At 51.4% G+C, this 26565-nt stretch overlaps 1 protein-coding gene across 2 annotated transcripts in view; it reads right to left on the minus strand.

Moving 5' to 3' along the window:
• Positions 1-25276, minus strand: part of Lhx4 (LIM homeobox 4) — a 45026-nt gene extending 19750 nt beyond the window's left edge. The window contains exons 1-2 of one of the 2 annotated variants that reach the window (XM_087194404.1): positions 24945-25276; positions 7790-7961 (exon numbers count right to left, since the gene is read on the minus strand). In XM_087194404.1, coding sequence (XP_087050530.1) covers positions 7790-7961; positions 24945-25020 — 248 coding nt within the window. In that variant the 5' untranslated portion in view covers positions 25021-25276. Of the gene's footprint in view, positions 1-7789; positions 8381-24944 lie in introns of those variants that run through there. The other variant, XM_021265314.2, reaches the window with a different exon arrangement.
• Between the last annotated feature and the right edge of the window lie 1289 nt (positions 25277-26565).

Genomic DNA, 26565 nt, shown 5'->3' on the forward strand with positions numbered 1-26565 from the left:
GAGCACCTATGGATTCAATCCCCAGTACTAGAGAAAGAGAGAAAGAAAAGGGGAGAGAGACCGAGAGACAGAGAGAGAGAGACTCTCCTTTCCTTTGGCCACACATCCTCTCTATCCCTGCTGGGAGCAGGTTTGGGACATACAGGACCCGACCTCCCTCTGAGTCCAGGCTAGTATCCTGCATTTTTGGAAACACACATCAAGCATGTAATATGCATCAGGTAATTTCACGTGAATTATCTCATTTCGACCGCACAACAGCCCTTGTTGGTAGGCATTATTATTCCACTTTCACAGATGTGGATAAGCCTGGAGCAGTCACCTGGCTAGCCCAAGGTTGCTCCCCCTCCCCCTTCATTTCCCCCTGCACCTAAGCTACCCTCCTTCCTCCAGGTTACTCAGCCTCTGCGAAGATGTCAGCTCAGCTGTTACCAAAATTCCCTGGGTAGAAGACCACCTGGGGTGTTCACTTTAAAGCAGAAAAGCCACCAGCCCTGACTCCTGATTCTGGGCCCAGAGCACATGCACTGAACAAGCCCATGGACAGCCCTGTGCAGTGTGGAGGAGCACTCTTGGAGGGATCCTATGTAATTTACACTCTTAGCCTGCCCTGAGCATCCGAAGGTTGCTTGCTGATTCTGAGTCCCAAAGCCCTTGAAACCTAGGGCTTCACTCTGTGTGGTAGCACGGCAGACACTAGCAGGCAGTGGCAAGGACCTTTGGAGGACAGAAGTCCCACCCAGTCCTCCCAGCCGAACTGCTATGCTCACCTATAACACCACTCTGTGGCTTCTTTCCAAAGTGGTCTTCCAAGGACATGGAAAGTTCCCCAGGGTCCAAAGTAACAAATCAGATATGGCTCTAACAGGCTCCCAGTGTGATAAAGATAAAGTTGAGCTAGATCATGGGCCCTTGAGTGCTGAGCTTGGAAGTTTCAGCACAGTGCCCCTAGATGGGCCTGGAGGAAGGGACATCTGCGTAGAGGAGGGAGGGAGGCGAGGGGATGCAGTTAGAAAACCATCGGGGGTGCAAAGGCAGGAAAAGGGGCCAACAAGGCAGAGGTAGCAGGGATGGATAGAGAGGGTGTTTTGGAGATTGGATCTCAGTGCCCTGGCACCTGGATAGCCAGGGGTCGGGGTGGGGAGAAAACAGGGCTGAGTCTGGCCCATTAGGAGAAGGACGCTTTCGGATGCTGGCTGCAGCGTTTGGCCTGGGGTGAAAGAACACCGCTCACATCCTCCACTCGCACAGCACCATTGTCTCACCCTGTGCAGGGACCCTATTTCCACAGCGCTAATGCCGTCTGACTTCCAGGCTGATTGGCAACTGTAGATCCAGTCTCCTCCTGCCAGGAAAGTCCCTGAGAGGTACTTTCCACAGATGTCAGGAGGCCTTCACCGAAGGCCAGGCTTGGGAGGGCGGTGCTGTGCACAGCTGAACCAGGAGAGCTCGGTCCAGGCGGACAGATCATCCCGGACTCATCAGCGCCTGATATATGGCCTCCCGTCCCCAGGGGGAAACTGCTGGGCTAAGTAATTGCTTCTGCCTTGATTACAGGCTGTCACAAATGACTGTGGGCCTGGTCCCACCAGTGTGTTTGAATCTTACAAATGTCCACATGCACAGCCACTATCTGGACCATCTGATCGTTACCTTAAAAGGTTTAATTTGCTTAGTGAGGGAATTAGACTATAAACTATTCAGAAATTATGGAAAGCCACATGTCAAAGAGACCCTCCCCCTGTGGGTTCCTTAGCATATTTTTCTAGAGTTGTGTGCATGTGTGTATGTGTGTGTGGCCTAGCAGGTGTGTAGTTACCAGAAATAAAAAGTGGCTCAGCAAAAGTCTGGCCCCAGATTGGACACACAGCCAACAACCAACTGCAGAACTGCAGCAGCCTCTTCAGGAGCAACAGGACACAAGGACATCGGACGGCAGCTTTACACCCACACAAGAACAGCCTGGCCACTCCTGCCTGAACCTGGACCTGCTCTGTGAGGTGAAGGCCAAGGGTGGAGGTTACTGTCCCAAAGCTCCAGGAGGGACAGCACCCTGTGAGGAAAAGCTTGAGACAGAAAAACAGCTCTCCAACCCACACTAAAAGGCAGCCATTCGTTTCAGTCGCCTGAACTTCCACTCTCACTGGCCCGGCCTCACCACCCACCCCAGGCCCCTTCCTGGCTCGAAGCCTTTCCAGCCCCTGACCCCAGGACACCCTTCTCTCTTTTTTCCTCCCTCCATAGAAGCTCTATTGCTTCTCTGGTAACTCTGGTAAGAACATCTACCAATAGTGATAGCTACTAAGCTATCTTCCTCAATCCTCATAGCAACTCCAAATTTTGACAGTTTTATTTCCATTTTAGAGATGGACAAGTGACGTTGAATGAGGTATGATGCCCCAAGTTCACAATGAGTGTGGATTCAAACCCCAAACCCTCGTCCTTTTATGAAGTCGACCCCCAATCGAGGTCAACCCTGCCTTCCCCTGTGAACTACACCCTGTGGGGCTCTGCCATGGCCCACATGAGGAAGAGAGGTCCTGGGCACCGAGGGACTGGGTTGAGGTCAACAGGGAAGACCTGTGCACAGGCAGCAAAACCACCCTGCGGCAGCCAAACCGTGGCTGAGCTGAAACTGCAGGGATAAATCACGGCTGCTCCAAGGACGCTGCCTACCTGCCCCTGGCTGACAGCGCCCGAGATTGACTGCTGGGGGGAGGGGCTGGAGAGCCGCAGGGAACGGCCGCCCCACCCCCACCGAGCAGCCCACAGCTGCCTCCGCCCCTCGGCCTCCATCTCGCCAGGGACCCCAGATGGCACGGCAGGCCGAGGGCCTTGGGGCCAGGGAGACAGCCTCAGAGAAGCATAACATTCTGACAAGGGGCTCCGGGGGTAACGCACCCCAGAATGTCTGCGATTCTGTCCCCCACGTCCCTCTGACAGGCACTTGTTAAGTACAGACCTCTGGTGGCCCAGGGCACAGCTTGAAGCTCCCCACAAGCCTGAATGCCCGTGGTGAAGTCTTGACCTTTACATTAAAACCTGTATACGCTGTGTCCTCTCTCTGACTCTATAGTGATGTGCGTTTTCGTATCATAACAATCAGTGGTTTATTTCCCAAATTTTTGCATAAATCAGCATGACTTGTCCATCCTGCGGCATGGCCCCTGCCACACTGCCACCTGCCCGTCACCCTGCCAGGCTACACCAGCTCCGTCTGAGGAGCTCTAGGCAGTCAGTGCCATCTCCACAGGGAAGCTCTCAAATGGGGGTGGGGTAGAGGGGCCAGGGCAGGCCCAGCCAAGGGATCTCACCGACAGCCTCTTCCTCAGGGAGCCAGCCAAGTGCCCCCATCAGGGCCAGATACCCACGCCCACTGCCTTCTTCCCAACTCTGTGGGTTAGTGTGTCTCCCCTTAACAGAGGGAGGGCCTGGTCACTTGCTTGTTTGCTGATGAGCAGCTGATCCAAGATAGAACAGGAATTCAAGAAGCTCCCCTTGGATTCACCAAGTCATTCTGCTAATAACAGCCCGATTTTGCAAAATGCTCCTGTGTGCCAGGTCTCCTCTAAAAAAGGCAGTGTTAGAATTCCTATCTTTCCTGAAGAGGACACTGAAGCTCAGAAATGTTAAGAAACTTGCCTAAGCAAGGGTACCCAGCTGGCCACTGACAGAACCGGCACTCGAACCCAGCTCCTGGAGCAGCGAACTCCTGGCTGCACTGTGCTCCCTCACAGGACCTAGCTGGTGATGAGGAGGAAGACCCTGAAGCCCTGCTCCCAAATCCCTACTCTCCTCAGGCTCTGGCCCCTTTGCTAGGAGAAATGCGACCCATGATGTGCTGGCACATGGTCTAGAGACACAAGCAGTTGTTGGCCCCTCAGTTCTAGGTTCAAATTGTAATAGGCCTCAGAACATCTCTGCATGAAGGATGGGCTCTCCTGATGCCCCCACTAGACTCAGAGCAAATCAGCCCCATCACTCTGTGTTAGTCCACACACTCTTTCCTGCTGGGCCTCAGAAATGTATTTCCTGTGGAAAAAGGAAGCCAAGAACCCAGGAAGCAAAATCACAAAGAACACCAAAACTCAGTCAATCACTGACCAAGACAAAATTCAACAGGCCTAAAAGACAAATGCAACAACCACAGAGTACAACCTCCAAGCAATACTTCTTTGTTTGGGTACATACCAACATTGCCCTCTGCTGTCTATCCTCAGTATTACCACAGGTCTCTGGCTGAAGGTGAAGTCCTGACCCCTGGCTTCCCCATCCTCTCCCAACCTGAAGTGTTACACACCTCCAGGGAGTGCTCCTCACACCACCATCTTGATGTGAAAAACTTCACACAAAATACAGATGGAGGATCCCCCGGGGGTTGTGCAAAGCTGTGGTCCTGCCCCTTGTCGTGGAGCACGTTGATCTAAGGACCTAGAAGCACAGTGCTGAGCAGCGAGGCTAGGGAGTCCTGCACTGCCTTCCAACAGAGCTATGAGGCAGCTGCTGGGGGGAAAAAAGGCATTTTCTTTTTTCTATTTCTTCAAGGAGCATGGAGAAAGGATTCTCCCTGGCTCTGACCCATGTCCTCCAAACCCCACGGCTGACAGGATTCTGAGGTCTAATGGGCAAATTCAAGTGCATGAGACCTGGCATCCCTCCCACAAGGCTGCCACAGTTGTGATTTCTGCAGCTGAGCACGAGGCGTCCCAGGACTGCCTGCCCTCCTCCCCCCACTGCATGTGTGCTGTCTGAAAGCAAGTGCCAGGTGACATTCAATTAACCATAAGGAAGAGCTGGCTGCTCCTGGACTCCAAGTGAGCACTAGGTCCTAAAATCCCTGGGGATGGGAGGTGAAGCCACTCCAATCCTGGACAACTTACTCCCTCCCTGCCCTTACCTAGGACAGGACGCAGCTGTGATTCCCGTACCAAACAGGCAAGGTCCCAAAGAGCCAATGGGACTGTAAATCCAAAAGTCCTCACTGGGGACCTTGACAGTGCCATATGCACCTCTCACTGGCCCTCCACTGGCAGCTGACAGAATCGCCTCAGGCTTCTGTCCCCTCCACATAGCAGCCCATGCAGAGCCAATGGATTCAGCACCAGAGCTGTGGCCAGCTCCCCACTCGCCAGCCCTGGCTTACACTTGTGCGCAAGGGACCAGCAGAACAAGGGGAATACTTGAGGCTAAATAATGAGCTTGTGCATTTTCCAGGCAGCCTTAGGTTCCCTAACTTACAAGATGCTGTGCAAGATACAGGGAAAAAAAACTGGTCATCAAAGCCCTTGTAAATCTATTATATAACCTTACTCCATGTTCAAACCTGGTGACGGACTACAGGCAAGAAGGTGCAGGGCCAGATGCTTATGCAGGGGACAGAGAAATGAATAGCATGTAGGCCATTTCCTCCAGCCAACAAGGAAGATAATGCAGGTACATGATGAAAGAGCAACAGTAGCTTAGACTGAGTCACCAAGGAGAGAACGGAGAGGGGGTGATGCCTCCACGGGGCTACCACTGCCCAGAAGCCAGGCTCTGAACAGCCATGGAAGGATGAGCAGCCCTGGAGAGAGTAGTGTCTGTCCCCAGGGGAGGAAATATCCAGGGTCAGGGTTTGGGGGCAAGAAATGCAAGGGAAGGGGCACCAAGGAAAACAGTGATGGAGGACTGGGAGGAAGCACAGAGCAAGAGGCAGTAACAGTGCTGATGCAACCAGAATCCTGTGCAGGCGAAGGAACACTGAGGAGGGAGCTAGCCGTGAGCTGTGAGGTAGGATGGCTCATCTGGCAGGATGGCTTGTGGGCCACCAGGAGGAGAGCAAGGGGACAGGCAGGGTCCTGAGGTCATGCTGAGGGCTCTAGGGCACAATCTGGTGGGGACACCTTGCTGAGCTCTCCCTGCATCCCACGGGGCTGCCCTGACCTCCCAGGCTGGACCAGCCAGAATCCCTGTGGGCACTGACAGCTGACCCAGGGACATCTCAACACTTACACTACTACATCTGTCCATGGATGGGCAAGAAACTATGGCCTCTTCCCTCACTCCTGGAGCTCACCTCAGCTCTCCAAAGGCAGTGGGACACACTGGAGGATGGTGCCCGGACTATAAGGCCTCCTCCTGCCCTGCTTAGGTGCACATTTATGTCCCCATGGAATTTACCCTACGCAGGGGCCTTCAAGAGCTGCTTGGCAGTTGGTAGGACAGTAAGACGGAGGCAAACTCTCGACACCCACTGAGAAAAGATGTGCATGGAGAAAAGGGAACTGCACACATGCCAAACAGCTGAGAGTCAGAGGTGGAGAAAGCAAAAGGAAAATGCAGAGAAAGGGGACCAGCACACCAAAAAGCTGAGAGGGAGAACCCAAAGTCCGTCCCATCGTTTGAACCATCATGGACTTGCTGGGCGCACCTACCTTCCAGTGGTGCACACACACAGCCATGAACACACACACGTACACACATGCATATACACAAGGAGAGGGTTACGTAACTGACCAAATGTGACGATGACAATGAGCACAACCTTCTGAACACAGATAGGAGGGGGCCTCTGTGGTCATCAGGATCTTCTACAACAAGCTCTTCAACTCACATCCCACTAAAGAAGTTTGAGAATCCTCAGAAACTGGACATTACATATTCCCAGCCTTTGGGAAGATGGAGAGAAACCCCATGTCCTGTACCCTGCCCTGATCTCTCACAGGTCCTCCTCCCTGACCACCTCAGGGGGGTGCCCACCTCCTCTTCAGGCCTGCTCATTTCACTGAATGCTTCAGGCCTCGGTGAGCCCCCCACTCCACTCCCCTGGGCCACCCAGGGCTGGGTGACTGACAGGGCACAATGTCACTGACTGGTGACCCCTGCCTCCCTCCCACTCTTGGCTTTGCTGGGGCCGGCTGATCTGTGCTGGCGAAGACACTGGCTCCAGTAACAGACCCTAGGAGAGAAGTCCCAAACTAAGTGATGCAGAAAATGAATTTCTAGGAGGCCCCCTTACCCTGACCCAAAACCCAGGACCATCTTAAGAGACAGCACTTAGGTGACAAATAGTTGCCTAAGAACATTATACAAGCTGACCTAGTCCAAGCTAATAACGACCCTGGGGTGAGAACTATTATTAGTAGACCCATTTTACAGATGAACTGTAGCACAGAAAAGTTAAGTGATTACCCAAGAGCACACAGCCAAAAAGTAGGTTCAGGGCTGGGAATTTAGCTCAATGGTTCCACTGCCTGCAAAGACCGGGGTTTGATCCCCGGCACCAAAAAATAACAAAACAAACAAACAAAAAAAGTAGGTTCAAATCCAGGCAGGGTCTGAGCTCTGAATCATGACACAAAAAGGCCTCTCCATCCTGTTTCCATTTAAAGGGATGATACTGACTGAACAACTCTCCCAAGCCTCTGGGGGCCTCAAAGCAGCTTGGGAAACATAGCCATGGAGCTTCCCCCAGGGTGAGGCATGAACTTAAAGTACCTGCTCTGAAAGTCTCTGGAATAACACAGCCAAGTGCCCTGAGGCCCCCACTCACCAAGCAAGAAAAGCAATTCCGGCAGCTGCCCTGGCCAAGCTTGGTCCTAGCCCCCTGCCACTCCCCACCCGCTGTGTCCCCTGCAGAGTTTAGGTGAGGTCCTAGGATCTCAGTGAGGAGCATCCTCTCATCACCAGGACTCACCTGCCTGCCCCCAGAGGGACCCTGCAGTCTCCCCGTCCCTTCTCCCTGCAGCTTCCCCCTCATTCCCTGGGAGAAGCCAGAGCAAGGAGAGGGAGGGGCCCAGTTCTCACTCACTTGAAGAAGTCCTCCTTGCAGTAGACGCTCCCTGCCCTGGAGAAGCACCTGTCGGCCAGCTGCATCTGGCAGTCTGCACACTTGAGGCAGGAGCTGTGCCAGTGTCTGTCCAGGACCTTCAGGATGAACTTGTCCAGGATATGCTGGTTGCAGCCAGCACACTGGGGGATCTCTGTGGGGAGAGGAGAGAGGCAGTGTGAGTCTTTGGCACAGCCTGCTAAAGACCAGGCTGTGGGCTGCATTCCCACCATGCCTGTGGTGGGAACAAACCTGACCAGAAGCCCCAGGGCAGCTGTTTTCAGTACTTGGTGGAAACTGCTGGAGACATCAGCCCCCAAGTGAGCCCTGCCTAGCTAGGGACTGAGAGGCCATCTGGCCTGAAAAGTGAATGATTTGGGGTGGGAAGTGGCTGGTAACCAAGGTCCAGGCCTGAGGCTGCTCCTGGAGAGTGGATCTCAGCATTTCCTTGAATTTCACCAGGTAGCATGGATTGGCTCCATCAGTAATCCTTATCAGCCTGGTGTGGTGGCACATGCCTGTAATTCCAGCACTCTCCAGCACTCAGGAGGCTGAGGCAGGAAGACTGCTTTGAGTTCAAGGCCAGCCTGGGCTACATGGTGAGTTTAAAGACAGTTTAAACTACATAATGAGACCTTGTCTCAAAAAAATCCTTCCTGATGTTCATTCCTGGGCCACAGAAAGAAAGTTATACACTGATTTCTCAGATTCCCCTGCAGTTCAGGTTCTGAATGACCTGCATTCAGAACTGAGTTAAAGGTAAGGACAGCTGAAGGGCAGGCTCTTTTTGTACTGGTGTAGATCATGGCAGAGGCAATGAAATTTTGGGGAGCTGGGAGTTATTCCTGGAACTCCTGCCTAGACTTGGCTCTGCTGATTTAAAAGTTACCTATACTGGGGCTGAGTTTTAGCTCAGTGGTGCCACCACCTGCCTTGAAAGCGCAAGGTCCCGAGTTCGATGTCCGGTACCAAAAAAAAGTTACCTACACTGTACCTAGTAATGAGTGAAAGCTTATTCTATTGTCACTGAATGATTCAAAATCTCCAAACTGGTCAGGCTCCTATGATTGGGTGAATAATGATAGTGTTCCTAGCCATTCTTCCCTGCCCCCACCATCACCAAGGTGGAAAGGTAACAAATACTAAAGCCAAAATCATAAAAGTGCAAACACTAGTCCTCCTAACATAGCATTCACAAGGCCGGCAACCCTGCATTTCTCACTCTGTTATAAATAGTGTCTGCGAGGCTGAGGCAGGAGATCTTCAGTTCCAGCCCAGCCTGGGCAATTTAGTGACTTAGCAAGACCTGGTCTCAAAATAAATAAAACAGGGCTGGGGGTATAGCTCAGTGTGAAGGCCCTAGATTCAATCCCCAGTACCACCACCATAATGAAGCACTTTTGCTGTCTGCATACATCATTCCCACTGGAAGGAGATCCTAAGGAACAGCATTTCTTCCTCACCACCAGCAGCTGCTTGCCATGCAAGGGTAAATCTGTGGATGTTAATCAGTGGATAGCAACTTCCAGTACTCACTAAGAAGCTCACTTGAAACAGTTCCTCACAGTTTCTCCTACTCACGCCATGTCAACAAAAGCACTAAAGCCAAATTTCATGAGAATCACATGTGTTTCTCCATTTATATTGCGCTTCTGGTTGGGATATCAATCCTACAATGTTACCATGATAGAATTAGCCTCGAAGCCTTGGGGAAACAATTAAACACATCAAAATCCATACAAAGAAAAAGTGTTCTTTCTTGAATTTAAAACTTATAAACAGGCAATTGGGCCACTCACTAAACGCCATCAATAGCCCTATGCTCACAAGTGCTCACCTTGGACCCTGTTAAGCCCCAACCCTTTCATGGATCAGCACCACCAGAATTTACTTGAAAGTTAGACCCATTAGCCAGTGCCTGGGCTCACGCATGACCTTTTCTCTGACACGTACTAAGAGTCAACACCAAAGCAGATGCATGCAAGCCTAGACCCTGGCTAATTGTCCCGGTTCATGTGGGAATTCTTTTCTATTTTAAAAGGTTTCCTTGAGAAAGAAACTGCTCAACTGATCAGTACTTATCAAGTTCTGAAGTACCCAGTAAAGTGCTAAGCCCCTGGTGGCCACAAGAATGTCCATTTAATAAAAGGGTAGGAAGAGCACAGGGAAAGCCATGGACTCTGGAACCAGACTGCCTGGGTCTGAATCTTGGCTCTGCTTTTTCACTTTGGACAAATCATTTAGCTCATTTCTGCTTCAGTTCCTCACCTGTAAAATGATGCTGGTGCCAATAGTGCCTCATAAGACCTACAGTGAAGAGTAAATGGGCCAAGGCATGAAAAGTTCCTAGCACAGAGTCCAGCACACAGCAGGTACTCCATAAGGGTCTCTATGATTAGGAGACATGATCAACTGCAGAAATGGGTGAAAGACACTCTTCATGCACCCAGGCTTTACCTGACTGAGCCTTCATAAAAATCCCCATTCCTTGGGCCGGGGATTTAGCTCAGTGGTTCCAGCACCTGCCTCTCAAGCTCAAGGTCCCAAGTTCGATCCCCAGTACCAAAAAAAAAAAAAAAAAAAAAAAAAAATCCCCATTCCAGACGTGATGGTGCATGCCTGTGATCCCAGAACTCTGGGAAGCTGAGGCAAGAGATCACAAGTTCAAGCCCCACCTAGGCAACTTAGCAAGATCCTGCCTCAAAGCAGAAAAATAAAGTGGGCTGGGGATGTAGCTCAGTGCAAAGACTCTAGGTTCAGTCCCTCCAGTAAGGCTGGGAGGGCTAGAGTGTGGACTTAAGAGCACGTCTGTCTGTCCCCAGCAGTCACAGCCCTGGCCTCTGCAGGGGCTGCCAGAGACCGGCCTCCCTGGAGCTGAAGGGAAGGTTTGGGTGGAGAGGTGGCACTTGTGCTGCCTGGGAGAGACGGTGAGGAAGCTGCAGGGCCCATAGCCAGGATAAGCCCAGTCTCCAGCAGTGGAGAGCAGGGACAACTCAGGTCAAGAGCTGTTGGAGCTGGAGCACTGCGGGCTACTGAGCCTAAGGACTGCTTGAGGAAGGAGGAGTGGAGGACTGCTCTGGCTTCATCCTGCAGGAGAGAGTAGGCAGACCTAGCCAGGAAGTCCTCCCAGCTAAGGGAAGAAAGGCATGGGCAAAAAGGCACAGTGCCAGCCTGCACGTGTGAGCAAGGCCAATCATGCACTATGGGGTTGCTATGCAGTGCCGAGTGCCACTTGAACCCAGAGGGCAGTTGCACTCACCCAAAGCTAGGCACCTGGGCACTGCCTTGGTGGAGAGTGCCATGTCAGGGGCATCTCTGAGCAAAGAAAGGAGGTAGACACAGTCCAGGGTCAGCCAATTACCCTTTTGTGAACCTGTGGAGCCACCCTGGCTGGCCCTGGGAGGCAGAGGCAGAAGCGGTGAGCCACCTTCTACGAGTTCCTGGCTCCTGGGCCCCAGGGCTGCAGTCCCACTTCATTGTTTGGCCTGTCCTCCAGGGAAGTATAAGGCTCTATTTCTTCTCTCAGCCACAAATGCATGGGAAGAAGTGAGGATGTGTGCCCATAAAATTTATTTCAAGCAAGGTATCAACTGGGAGACTTAATATGATGATATTCAAGAGAGAATACATTAGGGCTAATGTAGTCAGGAAATGGCAGTAGGTGGGGAGCTCCAGGCCTGTGAGCCAGACAACACTGCCTTGAGGAAGAGCAGTAAAAGCAGGCAAACAAGCAAGAGATGCTTCAGGCTGAGTCAGGCGGGGCTGCCCCAAGGAGGGCTCCTCAGCAAGGCATTGGGACTAAGATGAGCCACCCCTCGGGTTTGGCACACATGGAAGGGATATAAGGAGGGTGACTTCAAAATTAAAAAAAAAAATAAAAGCCAGTATCGACTGAGAGAGAGACAGAGACAAAGAGAAAGAATTTTTTGAAGCAAAGATAATTTAGAAATGATTTAAAAGATCCACAATATGCAGTAAGAGTGAAGCTGGGCATCCAGAACCTACTGTGAACTCTGCCAGGGCTTGAATGTACATTACCTCACTGATTCACACACCTCAGTGAGGAGGTACCATCATCCCCACTTCACAGATGAGGAAACTGAGCCTGGAAGAGCCAGGCAGTGTGTGCTCAGAGTCTCGTGGTGGAGGAACTGGGATGTGAACTAACAGCCTGCACCACTGCTTCCCTTAAGACAGACAGGGCCAGGGATTTAGCTCAGTGGTTCCACGGCTTGCCTCGCAAGCACAAGGACCCAAGTTCCATCCCCGGTAGCAAAAACAAAACAAAACAAAACAAAACAAAAACAGACTCACTCCACCTGAGAACTCAAGAGGCCTGAGCCATCACTTTGCCTTTGCCTGGCTGGACCCTGCCATTTATAGACTGAAGGCTGCTCTGTGTGCTCCCTAACAACTGGGCAAATGAAATGTCTGAGGCATAAATTTAGATTACCTGCACAGAAAATGCATGTGTCACATGAGACGAACACCTAATGCCCCGGGAAGGGCAGGCAGCAGGAAGCCCCATCCACCAACCCCTCCCCCATCTGCAAGGTGCCCCCTTGTTGATGGCATCTGTTGAGCTCAGGCCCACCCCTGCCCACGGGAGGGCAGAGACTTGTGAACTCAAGCCCCACATCTCAGGCTACAAGGCCTCCATGTGATTACTAAGAAATGTACACTATCTAGAAATTTTTCAGAACAGCATAAGCCTTTTTAGGGCCTGTGAAAATTGTTATTGTTGCTATTATTTTACAACCTGGAAAGCCTGAACAGACAGAGGTTAATATAGGTCTCTTATCAGAAATGAAGCTGTAACCAAAATTTCCAAATCCTTAGTAAACTCAACTCATTTCATGCAGTATTTAGTATCATGAAATCTCACTTTAAAGACTGGAATTTATGCAGATCCTTGGAGTCACTAAAGGCAGCACTTGATGTATAAACTCAGTTCCCTATATGAACAACCATTTCATTTAAAATTAAGGTTTTTATTTTAGCCGCACATAAGAGTTCTGCAGTGATGTTCTCAGCTGGGGCTCTGCAGACAGTAAACTTAGGCAAGAAAAGGTAATGTTCCCGGGACAGCCAAGGAAGGAATCGACGGAGATGCTGAACCAACAGTACAATACGCTCCCTATCAGCAGGACCTGTCCACCAGAGCCTCCCATGTCCTACAGAGTGACATGGCAGAAGGCACAGACCTAAGGACACACACATGGAGAGCACAAACATGTATACACAGACACTCTTACTACACAGGCGACCCTCATACACACTCAATATACACACAGGCACATATATACTTACAGTCACACACACATTCACACAGACATACCTGTACACATAGAAGAACATATAGAAACCTTACCTGGCTTGACCATGTCAAGAGGAGAAATGGAGACAGAGAGTCTCAAAGCTGCTCCATGTGCTGTGACTGGGGCCACCCTGGCCACAAAGGCACACGCACATACCATGCTTATATACATACAAACATGCTCATACATATTTAAAAATACTCAAGGAAACACACATATGTGTGTGCATACAGCATATAGCACATGGGCATATATGCTCACAGGTAAAAAGTACACATACAGACACACACACAAACACATGCACTGCTGCCCTGCAAAAAGCCTCTGAAGTCAAGCCCCATGGAAAAAGGAAGCCATCGCTGAAAGAGGTAGCTGTCCAACCCTGTAGCTGTGGGAAGAGTGCCCAGTGAGTGAAACAGAAAGACAAGAGAAGTAGACATTTCCTCAAATACTTGTCGAAGAAGGCTTAAAAATAATGGGTGAATTTGAAAGCTTTCATTTCTGTGCAGAGTTTGGGGCTTCAATCTTTAGGTCTGCCAAACTGCTTACAGACTGGAGACAGACCTTTATTCAGTCCTTAATTCTACCTTGAATGTGATCTTGGATAAATTAACAAAACTCTTCAAGCCTTGGTTTTCTTAAATTTCTTGTATTTCATTTCTGTGAATTGAGGATAACACTGGCCTGTTATTGCTGTGTTGCAATCACATCCGCAATGGGTGTAGAACACCCAGGTCCACAGTAGCACTGTCCAAGTTCAATGGTTAGCTCCCTCTCCATTGTCAGTCACCAACAAGATTGATTTGTATAGTTAATATGCATCAAAATTATTCCATATTTCCTTATTTCCAAAAATACATTTTCCTCCTTCATCCCCCCAAAAAAACACTCAAAACTGTCCTCACTTCCTTAATTCTAGAATATATAAATGCATACCCCTAATTAATATCATCCTAAAGGTGAGCAGCAGATGACGCAATACTGCATGGTCTCTCTGGAATAAATAAATGTGGCAGACTTCTCCATAAATGAGGGCAAATTTACCAGACCTACGGGGTTGGGGATTTAGCTCATTGGTTTCGCTGTCTGCCGCACAAGCGCAAGGACCCGAGTTCAATCCCTGGTACAAAAAAAAACAAAAAACCAGACCTTGGTGTCCTCCCCACGTGTGAATGGTGAAAACAAAGAGGCTGAGACCACTAACTGTCTGACACCAGTCACAACTGCTGTCCCCTTTCCAGGTAAGTGTAGATTAGCTTCACATTGACACTGGAGGTTTCTAGCATTTTTCTTAAGAGCCATCTACATGTCCAAAGGAAAAGTGGCTATTTCTTACTGGATAAGAAATGGCTACAGACCTTTCAACAGCAGCCAAAATCTAGCTCTTCATCAGCAAAGCTTATAAAACCCACGAACTTGCCCTCAAAGCACCTGGAGTATTGCAGCAAGAACATATTAGGATTCTTTTTCAGAGTTGCCCACAAGAAAATGAGTTTTTAAATCCAGATTCCTCCATTAGAAGTGTAAGAAATCTGAGAAGCAGAAGAGATCAAGGGCCTGGTGTGGTCTATGGCACCAAATTACCCATACCTCTCTGGTGATATCTAATAAGCATCGGGCATTTTTATTCCCCGCTCACATTTCTTCACTTCCAAGAAACTGTTCTCGAGGAACCAGGAGCCACCATGAAACATTTCACAGAATGTTATTTGATCGATTTTAATTTTTTGAAAATGGTGTCTTCTATCCCCTTGGTTACAGAAGACCAACAAGATGGAGCAGAGAAAATCCACGAAAGAGCTACAACTAGAACCAACACACCTAAAAATTATTTCTAAAATGTATTTAAGAAACTCAACCTTTCTGGGAAAATGAATCATCATTTCAAGTATCTCTACTGGAATCATAATGCTGATGCATTACTTTAATATTTTTTAAACGAAGTTATTTTATAGGGATAGGGATAATGTTCACTTGATTAGGCTCTGAGGCCAAATTAATATTTTGTAAAATTTTAACTTTAACACACAACCTCAGAGACCTGGGAGTCATTGCTTTTTGACTGCCCTTTTGAACAAACAGATTTTTTTTTTCATAATCTGACTTGACAGCCTGATGCTTAGAACGTTTTTCTTGTTGCTTTCCAGAAAAGTAATTGGGGTCTGTGGGAGACTCCACAATACTCCTGGTCACTGTCCTCAGGACACCAAGGAGCCTGTGCCATCTGTAAAATGGGAACTGTGACCGTGGTCTGAGTACCTTAAAGTCATCAGCGCTCTAAACTTTGCCAAGTATTTTCAAATCTGCATGCTCATTGGTTCTTCTCAGACCCCCTGAGTGGACGTTGTTTACATTTGAAGGTTAGGAGAATAAGGGACTTCCTTAAGGGAACACAGTGGGGGGCTGCATTGGGGCTAGAACTCTGTGCCTCCTGATAGTTTCTGGGGACCCCTGGGGATTACTATCAGTGCTTACCAAAGCCACCTCTCTCTGGGACTTCTGCCCCAAATCCACTTTAGCTGACTTTACTCCAAGAGTAGTTTTTGTTTTGTTTTGGTTTTAGCTCTCTTAATTCAGCTAATGTATGTTTCCCCAAACACACAATTTTATTTGTTTCTTTACTGACTACTAACTATAAGGAGAAGCCAAAAGGGGCTTTAAGGAAACACATACAATTGAAATATTGTGCAAATTTTTCTTCTAGAATTTCCCATTCCTTTCCCACAAGTATGGAGGCGAAAACAACCCACAGGAGATGCTGCCTGCCAGTGAAAGCGGGAAGCTGGATTCTAGGAGGCGGGCTTGGGAAATACTCAGCCGGGGGCTCACTGGTTCCGTCTGGGACTAGCTTTAATTTTGAAGTGTATCGGTGACCTAGGACCATAGGACGTACCAAGTTACAGCACACCTGCCTAAACGCACACCTGAGTTCGGAAATATCCAACTCTAAGCATTAGAATGGAGGTACAGTTAAGCTAAAAATTAAAGTTCCGTTACTGATAAAAATTTTAAAAATAAAACTTTCCAATTCAAAGTTGCTACCATCACCACTGACAATAAAATCCCATTTTCTGGTCACAACTCCCCTTGTAAATCAACTGATAACTGTGACCAAAGAAAAGCTGATTAATCTATGCTCCCTGTACACAGGGGAGCCTGAGACCCAAGACAGTTTCACCTGACAAAATGTGACTACCTGTGTATGGTGTTGCCCACTCCCTCCCTGGCCCTTTGCAACCAAAGACAGTTCATTTTTATTTAACAATCTATATAGTTTCCTTTTTTATATTCTGATCTATTCTAAACCAGTATATTTTTAAAAGACCATAATTTTCTAAAATGTCTTACAAAATCTCTCTTAAGCAAATGCCATAATGTAAGAATATTCTCATAAACACAGTGGGAGCACAAAATTCCAATATTAATACTTTAAAACTTAAGGAGGGAAAGGTGCACTGAACATCATGATATTTCGATATTGTGACAGCAGCACCAAACAGAGAGCTGAGCCAGCCTCAAAAATACTGGAAAAATCCTAATTTAAAAAATTGGTATCACATTTGAGGAAAATTATATTCTCTATCATAATTATATCCACTTAGGTGCTTAAAAATGCATCAATCTACAAGCATCTTGTTATCTAATGTCTAGTTTTTTCTGGATTGTCCTGAAAAATGACTAGCAAACAGAAGAAAATGTTTCTTGTATCAGAAATGATCACACCTTCATTTGTCCTTTCCCTTCATTTCCCTTCCAGAATCCTTCCCACAATGCATCATATTTGTTTTACTTTGAAAATATCCTTTATTCTTTTTCTTCTTAGATAGCTCAAAAATAATAACCTCTTCAATAAAACAGCTGATTCCAAAGAGTGCTGGAGATAATTTTGAAGTTAACATTTTAAGGCTGTAATTTGGATAATATTTTAATGGGAATAATCTGGTAGCAAATGAAATACACAATGTCAATATGTATTTGAAGGGAGAGGATTATCTTCTAGATGATATATGTCATAGAATTAGTCTCCTTCTGTAAGACATTGAGTATTCTCAGTAATTGCAAATAAAACAGAAAATTATATTAAATAAATCCATGAGTGTGTGAAAATGCTGTAGACACATCTCTATTTCCACTCCACTTTCACATTTATCATTGCTAAATCTCCATGATGTATTTTTCTGATGTCTCATTCTGTAGCAATATTCCATATGTTTGGCAACCTCTCTCAAAAGAAACTTTCAATTAATTTGGCTGCAAGTTTTATCTCTATTGAACTATTCCCAAACCAGTCCCTTAACCCCCTAACATTATAATTAAAGCAAATTATACTTTAAAGGCATTTAGGGGTGAGGTACCAACAGTAAAACATCTGTGGCTAGACCCACACAGACAGAGTGGAGGGGTTGGAGAACCTGAAAAAGGAAACCCACCAAAAATTACCAGGCATCAGAACTCACCTCCCAGGACAATTATACAGTCCGCCACTATCACATTTAACCAAAAGTATATTTTTCAAGGGAGAATCGATTCCAGTTTTGCCACTGAAACCCAACCTGTTCACCTACCCCCAACAACAATGCCTCAAAAAGGTTGATTTGTGCTCCATTTTGATCAGGGGTCCTATAAAACTGAAGAGTTAGGGGAGGGGGAACCTCACTGCAGTATTTATTGGTGATTTCTTCCCATCACAAATAACAATAGAAGTCCAGAGGCTTGCAGCCTTGATCCAGTGCTTCCCTAGGGCTCATAGAGAGAGGGCAAGAAATGGGTCTCTTCACCCTGCACTGTTCAACACATGGCCTCCAAGGAAACTCCTTTGCTGTGAATTCCTATCCAATTCCTTGTTTCTACCTGAAAATATTTCACAAAGGAAGGAAGGGAGAGAGGCAGTAGAAGGAGGAAGAAGAAAAGGGAGGGAGAGATTTTCAAGCCACCAAGTCCTGTTGGAGTTTTACTAAAAGCAGTAGACCTCGTTTGCCCATATTTGTATTGTGGGCATTCTTAACACTCATTCCAGGAAGAGGGAAAGGACAGAAAATCATTAAAGAAGTAAACCGCCCCACCCAGCCAGCCATCTCCAAATCCAGTAGTGTATGCGGTAATGCCTCTGGAGCTGCCACAGCAAACTGATGCTTCAGTCTCTCCAACCTCGTGTTTCCCAAAGTGGGTAACATTACTCCGTGCCTCTCCTCATCAGCTAAACTTGTTCCAAGTCTCTATGCGGTCCAAAGCTTCTCAGCCCTATTCCTGATAAATTTCCCTAATTGAAATAAATGGCACCAGGTCCTTTCATCCAATTCCTTCTGCCCTCCCCCATCCACAACTCTGCAATTGGAGGACATAAGCTTCCCAGCCTGGGAAATCCACCAAATATCCACCATTCCTGTCTAAAACAAGAGGCTGTATGGAAATTTCTTAACAACTCAGTGTATTTAAAAAACAGGTTGGTTAATCCCTATTAACTAATTTTCTATTCCTGCACAACTGCAAGTGCGACCCTTCTGCCCCTTGCCCAACAGTGTCCTCCGCAGCACTGGGTTTTCCTCTCTCTCTCTCTCTCTCTCTCTCTCTCTCTCTCTCTCTCTCTCTCTCTCTCTCTCTCTCTCTCTCTCCTCTGCTAATGCGGGTGCTAAGTAATCACTAATTGACTGTAACGCGGAGTGAAAGGGCACTAAAATCCCAAGCAAATGGGAAGTTAGGACAATGCAAATATTTAGGACTTGAGGCTGTCTACACCTGGTCTGCGGGGTCATTAGGTCGCTGTTCAAAATACAAGACGCCCTTGTGCCCTGTGTTTTTCTCTACTGAATAGGAAGAAACTGCTTTGCCGGTTTCCTGCCTCATCTGACCCCCGCCCCACCTGTCGGAGGACTCGATTTTTACAATCTACCCGGGTGTTTGCAGTCCCGTAGGCAGTCCCCACGACGTCTTCGCGGCTCGGGTTGCCCTAATCCCCGCAGCATTCAGCCTACATTCTTGCCCTAACCCCTCTTTGTTGTGGGCCTGTCAGGAGGGAGGCACACCTAGCTTCCGTCCTCCTTTAATTTCCTGATGCTCCCGGCTTTATCCTGCCCCAGCTTTTCTAATAATGCTTTTTCTTCATTAGTTTCACCTTTCGGAGCCCTTTTAACAGTCACATTCACGCTGTTATCTAAAATTTAAATACCTGTGTGACGTATTTACTTAAACTCATATGATGTTTATTTATGGTGTATCATTTTTAAATAAGTACCGTATATGTCCAAATACCCCTTGTGGGAAACCCACTCCTGAGCGACACGGGGTGTAGCCCGCGCTGGGTCCCAGGCCAGGCCCGCTTCCTCTGTGGTGCATCCACCCCCACGACCGCACAGTGTCCCTAACTCCCTTCTCTGGAGGAATTTAATTTCCATCATAGGCTGCTCAGGTAGAAACTTCGTCCGTCTAGAGCCTGTCACGTTTCCAGCGCTGCTCAAATCCGCTAAGCTGGGGAGTGGAGCCGGCAGCCGAGGCTCCAGGCGGACAGAACCAGGAGGGCTCGGGGGCCGCGCGGTCCCGCTGCAGGACACCGCCCCGCTCAGACGGGGGCGGGGGGGAGCTCCCAAAATGCGAGCCTCACTTCCCAAAGTTTACAAAGTCACGCAGAGCCCTGCGCCGCCGGCGTTGAGATTCCAGTTTCTTCTTTTCCAATGCTCGGCGAGAACTGGACATGGGGAGGGAGAGGGTTTTGACCCGACCTGCGCTTGCTGGGCGCGCCGTCCGCACTCCCGCCCGCCACTCCTCTCCTTGAGGAAAAAGTCCCCGTCACCGCTCCGAAGGGCAGAAAGCGGATCCTAGCTTCGCCAGGCCCAGTTCAGTGGGCCTCGAAGTGTTCGGAGAGTAAACCTGGAAAAGGGACTGGCACAGGCACAGAATGGACAGAGGGAGAGGCCCGAGGCGCAGGAAAGCCGATCGCGCGCACGCCGCACACAGAGCAGCGCCTCATTCGCCTAGTCCTGGCTGCGACCTCACCCGGGGCTGCGGGGTGCGCGCACACCGGCGCTCCCGCCGGAGCCCGCCCGCCTCTGCCTCCGCGCGAGGCTCTCAAAACGCAGCGTAGGCGCCCAGCGAGCGCCCAGGACCCTGCGTCGCCCACAGGTGCGCAGCCGGGGCGCTGAGAAGCAATTCCCGCCCGCTCCAGGGCCACGAAGGCCGGCGCTGGCCCGCAGGGCGGAGACTCCTGCCCCGGTCGCGGGGAGGTCAAGCGGGTCGCGCCCCAGACCCGAGGACGCCATTCCTGGCCAGCCCCGCGCAGCCGACTCTCTTGACTCCGGTTTTCCTGAGGCTGAGACAGCAGCCAAAAGAAAAAACAAACGTGTTAGGACCTAGTCCCTCTTCTCCGTCCCGACTTTGAGACTTACCGGTCCCCCTCCTTCTCCGGGCAAACCTTTGCACTTCGCCGCTAGCTCTTCATCGTCGTACACCCTGAGGCTCTGAGCTCGCGGCTTCCCAAACTTCCCCCTTCTTTGCTCTCCTCCCGGATCGAGGTACGGAAAGGAAGAGACCGGGCCCTCTCGCCCCGCGCGCTCTCGGCCACTCCTTGTCCCAAGCTAGGCCCTGTCACGGTCGCTCCAGTTCCTCCAAATTCCCTTCTGCGTAGTTCACAGCTGAGGCGGGAGGTTCCCAGCCGTTAGGAAATCCGAACCCCAACTCACCAGGCTGCAATCGGCGGGCAGGTGGAGATAGCCAGCCCGATCTTTAGAAAAGTGGCTCGCACCTGAGAATATTTTGGTGAGGCAGGGAGAGAGGCCGGTGGTGGCTGGGTTGCTGTCTGAAATTCTGTACCGCAATCTGAAGGAATCTAGCTTTCCATATACACCTATATATATTTTCGTGGGGTTTTCCTCGCACTACGAGACAAAGCAGGAATGGGGGAAAAAAGTGTTCAGAACCAGTTTGAGAAAAGTATTGGCCCGGGGAACGAGGCAGCAAACATTCCCCAACCCCGCAGGAAAACAAACACATTGGGGAACCACGGTTCAGGACTCAACTAGCACTGGGAAATTTAACACACACACCCACGCACACCCCGAGGATCACCAGAAAGGGAGGAGAGTGTAGTGGGGCGCCCCGGAGAATTCCTTCATCCAGACCTTTCCAAATACGAAATAGCCTTTTCCGAAGCTTCCGATCCGCAGAAGCTAGCTGGAAGCCGTCCCTTTAGGAGACCAGAGAGCGGGCTGGAGAGGCCCGGGCCTCCTTTCCATGAACCCAGCCGAGCGGGGACCAACTGGAGTCCCTCCCGAGCGGGTCCCCCATTCTTCCCCCCAGCAATCAGCGGACCGGGAAGACTTCACGATAGATGGGTCAGAACCGGTCAGAACCGAGGGCAAAGGGCGGGTAAAACGCCCCCTCTTCCTGTACATATCTGGCGCTTTCCTGGGTCTGCTTAGCCGACCCGAGGGGCCGGTAGGACCCAGGTGCATGAAGGGTCCGCTGAGTTCTCGAAGTTTTGCCGACCGCTCGGGACACGCTTAACCACTCCCAACGCTGCTCGGACTCAGACCTTGGCTTCTCTACAGCCCCATCAGGACACTGACAGGCTGTGCCCAGAAGGAGAGGGGCGGTGGGTGGGAGACCCGCGACACAAGATCGTGGGCCAAGAAGCTGGGACCTCCTAGACTAGGATGAAATCCCTTTCCGATGAAATCCACACGGGGTGGGGGGGGGGCAAAGCCTTTCCAAGGGGTCCTTGGCGCGCACAGGTGCCACAGGGTCCTTCGATCGGAGCAAGCGCGCGTCACCAAGCAAGGAGTGGTGACCTGGGCTCTTTAGGAGGCAATGGCCCCAGGCGGGGGCAGCTGATCAAACAATCCCCCCCGGCGTGGGGGGCGGTGAATTCTCTACCCATGAGGTTCTTGGGATCGCTCCCAGCCTCCTCCCGCCCGATTCTTTCCGAGCTCTCTGCTCCGGGGCGGACGTCCCCGCGAGCCACTGGCGGAGCTGGAATTTGTGGAGTGGTGTGCGGCGAGAGAGTCTACCCGGTGAAGGACAGGGGAAGGTAGCGCTAAAGAGCTGGCGGGGGACGGGAAGGGGGGGACAGAGTGGCAAAGAAGAGGACAAGGTCGCAGGCAGAAAATGCCAAAGGAAGAAAAATTATTACATTACTTGGTAACATTTCCCTGAAGGGAATACATCTCACCCATCCTCAAATAAACAAAAGAATATTTCCACGCCGCTGAAACAAAGTGGATGTAAACTCCTAAAACGCCCCTAGAGGCAAGGGTACCAGGCGCACCGAGGTTGATGAATCCTGAGACCTGTGCCCCAAGGGTTCCATTTGTGATTTGTGGTGACTCAAGTTGAAGAAAAAGAGGAACGGGGCGGGGGGGGGGGGGGCATCCAAATCTGTGGTTGTTGAGTAGAAGGGACCCCTGAGGTTAAGCCTTTCTCACCTCCCCTCCTCTAGAGTTTGAGTGTCCCTGGCCTTGGGATTACCCTTCTTCCCTGAGGGCCAATGGTGTGACCCTCTGCACTGCTCCCGATTCACTGAATTCTTAGGCCACTGGGCCCTGAGTCTCAGGGCAGAGAATGGTTGTATGGGTGGGTGTGAGAGAGCCACACCCACCTGTCCCCCAGCCCCAGCACCAACAACCTAACAGCCAGAGGCCAGATCTGCTGCCAGGGAAGGAATAAGCCACACACAGAAGATTCTCGAAGTCCTCAGAAATTAGCCCCCTCAATTTTGGCTGGTGTCTCCTCTGAGACCACAGAACGTGAGCAATACAAAAGGGAGGCCTGACCACTCCTCTTGGTATGGCTCTGCCTCGATGGGCCACTGAGCTGAAGGGACCTTTCTTTACCTCATTAAGTTTTCCACAGTTTGAACCCAGACTCAGAGCCTTAGCAAATGAACTGCAGCTCTGAAGGCAAGTTCTAGGCGTTTTAGGAAAGCAAATTCCTCATGGCGAACACCAAAGTTGTCTTTGAGCAAGAGAAACAAAAATCAAGACATGGGGGCCCGGGGTTTAGCACAGTGGCACTGCACCTGCCTTGAAAGCACAAGGTCCTGAGTTTGATCCCAGGTACCAGAAAAAAAAAAAATCAAGACATTCTAAGTGCTGCGCCCCCCACCCCCGCAAAAAGGCCATCAGAACAAAGGCCAGGGCACCAGATTTCATTGCTGTCTCAACTGACAGGCCACCTATGAACCACAGCCATTTAAGTATAGGCTTGCTGAATACCAAGGAATAACTCGCGTGCGCACACACGCACACACACACGCACACACATCTTTGTCCCTCTCACATATTCTCCTCACTCACTTTCATAGAGCTACAATCAGTTTAAGGTCTTGTGCACCTTCCCCAGGTTTGTATTTCTGTGTGCAAGGGGCAATAACCCTTTGTGTCAGTACCTGTGAGGGGCAGCAAGAGTAATGACCGCCCCCCAGGGCCTTCTCAGAGCATCTTAATAAATTACCCGAGGCCCAGCATAGACTTGAAACTATTTGCCAACTACTAACACAAAGAATAACTGTAGGATATATCCAGCAAACAATCTAAATAGGCTTGGATCAAGCTATCCTCTTTGGTCTCTTCCCAAAACTTGCCAGGGAGTCTAGGTCACTTGCTGGCCAGCCTGCCCGTGGAGGTAACCCCGGGACAGAAACCCTGCGATGGAGAGCCGCGGCGCAGGAGGGCGCAGGAGGGCGCAGGAGGGCGCAGGAGGGCGCGCTCCTACGCCCCAGCTCGTAGCAGTCACCATCTCTCTGTGAGCTGGCTCTTAATTTAAGCACCTAGGACTTAGCTACCGCACCACTAAAGAAGTCGCAGGCGTTAGTACAGCCCCTTGGCAAAAAGACTGAGGGAACACTTCATCTCTTCCCTGTGCCCAGGGGCGTCCTGCAGAACGCACCAGCTCGCAGAGCAAGACTTAACGCGGCTCTGGCCACGCGCGCTCGGGACTTGTTTCGGTCTCCGGACAGACTGCCTCACGCAGACTCTCAATTCAAAAGTGAGAGACAGATTCCCTCCGGGAAAATCTGTGCTTTCGGACACCCATACACACACACACAGACCAGGGACAAACACACCACCAGCTCACGCCCGGCACTCATTTCAGGCGCCGGAAGAAAGTGATGGGGATAGCACACACCTCCGTTCCAAACCCAAGCCACCCCGATCTTACGCTCTTGCTAGCTTAAACACTGAACCCCAAGTTCACAACTTTCTCCCAGTGTTTGTCCCTCCTCTACATTCCTCCGGTAGCTGGAAGATGGTGAGTGGATTCCCTCACTGGGAACAGTCGTCCCGGGCGGCGCAGGCGGCCAGCGCCGCGGACAGCAGCGGCTGGGGACGCACCGGACTCGCTGGCCCGGCGCACAGGCGGCGGCGGCGATCGAGTTTGCTGCCAGGGCTTCTGAGCCGCCAGACCCGGGGGCTGAGTGGGATGCACTCTCCAACTTCCCACCAGCTGAGGTGAAGTTGCACTATCGGTCCAGCAGGCTTTGATCGCCCGGAGAGGAAAATGATTTGGGGTGGCCACCCTTGCCCCCAGGCCCAGCCGTCCCCAAAGAGCACTCTACCCAGCGTTCCACAATACCCTTGGGCTGGAGACGGTTCCCGTACCCTTGGCCCGCCTCAAGCATGTCTCAGGAAGCTTTCACGTTCGCCCCAGCCAACAGCCAGGCCCTTCACATGCACTCTGGCCGGTGCCCCTGCCCTGTGACGGCCTCTGCGCCCCGGCCACCGGCCCCTCCCGGCCAGGGCCACGAGCAGCGTCCGGCCCGCCCTGCACCGGCTGAGGCTGTGAGCTGTCCTGTTACCGAATTAGGTCGGCGAGAAAGGGGGTTGTCTTACGTTGCATCGGTACACCGAGCATCTCCGGTAGCCCCTTGACAGCCCCCTCCGCGGGGACAGCCGCGCTCTGCATCATCTTGGAGCGAGAGCCAGCGAGTCGCAGTCTACGGAGATCACTCGCGCTCTCCCTCTAGCCGGATTCAGAAATTTGAAAATAATAATAAAAAACCCAAGCAGGCCGCCTAAGTCACAGTGGAAGCCGGGCCCTCCGCCTCTTCGGAAGGACTCCACAGGCTGGCCAGCCCCCTCCCCCCGCCAGCCCTCAGTCTGTTTCAAATCCCTTTGATCTCGCTCTCCGGGGTTGGTGCTCATCCCGGGTCGCCGAGACGCTGTTGCTGCAGCTCCGCTTTTCTCCCCTCCTCCCGCCCCCGCCCGCCGATCTCCCCTCCCCCTCCACCCTTCGCGCGCCGGCAGCCTCGGAGGCCGCGGTCACCCAGGCATTTGATTCATTCACACTGCGGGAGCGTCCGTGACGTCGCTTTCCGCAGGGAGGCCCTGCCTCAGCCAGTCTTCCCATCCATCCGGCAGCGGGCCGCTGACCCCCGGCCGGAGTGGGGGGGTCCAAACACCCCAAGAGGCCGCGGGCGCAGAAGGGCGGGGCCGCAACGAGCGGGGCGGGGCCTCACGTCTCCCGGCGCCGGGCCGTGCGGGCTCGCGCCCGGGTATAAACACTGCGGCGGGCTGGGCCGCCGCAGCAGGTGGTCTGGGGGTGGCGCCCATGCTAGCAGGTGCCGGCGGGCCCAGGGAGTTCCCAGCCCGCGGCTCGGGTCCTCCCCACCTCTCCGTTTGGACCCGAGGGTTGGGGAGGCGGCGGGGCAGACGCTCTGAGGCCCGGCCGCGGGACCTCGTCTTCCCCTGGCGCGTGCTCGGTCCCCAGCGACTCCAGGCCGGGCCGAGCGCGCTCCGCAGCAGGAGGGCTCCAGCCAGCTTCCTCCCGCTCTTCTCTGGCCAGTTCCTCTCCAGCCGGCACTTGCCAGCCGCTGCTGTTTCTCCCCTGCCTCTGGCCGAGACTGGCCCAAGGACAGCCAGCGCTCGGCACTGAGCGCTCGAGTCCTGCAGCGGGGGCGACGCAAGAGGGAGGGGCGCGGGATCCGGTGCGCGCCCTGGACGCCGCGGCCTGCAGCCCCGAGCCCCACTTTCCTCGCTCCCAACGAGTCTGGGCGACGCCTGCCGCCCGGTCCGCCCAGTTCTGTCCTCCCCTGGCTCCCCAGAGACCGCTCTGCCTCCCGGCAGTAACCGCGGGCGCTTTGAACCACTCGCGACCACGTGCGTGCAGCGCGGCAGCTTCCGCTCGGACACAGGCGACCCGCGAGGGGGGCCTGGGGGGCTGTGTATTTGCACACGCGCGCGCGCGCGATTAGAACAAATTCTCAACGCAAATTTTTGGCGGAAATAAATCCAGGCCCAACTCTGGAAGAGGTCTCCACCGAAGTCCTCCACGCCTCAGGACTGCAGACTCGGGGAGTCGCCCCAGCAGCTCCAGGCCTGGCCGCTCTCGATACTCCAGCGTCCCCCACACCGCAACACCACTACCCCCAATTTCGTGCTAGAGATGAAGATAGATGCTCCCCCCTGCCTAGGGGGATCCCACTTAGGCTGGAAGAGAGACTGCGTGCCCTCC

This window comes from Heterocephalus glaber, unplaced genomic scaffold (genome assembly GCF_053883595.1).
Source record: "Heterocephalus glaber isolate CG9 unplaced genomic scaffold, H.glaber_assembly_v1.0 deba00001600, whole genome shotgun sequence".
Lineage (NCBI taxonomy): Eukaryota > Metazoa > Chordata > Mammalia > Rodentia > Bathyergidae > Heterocephalus > Heterocephalus glaber.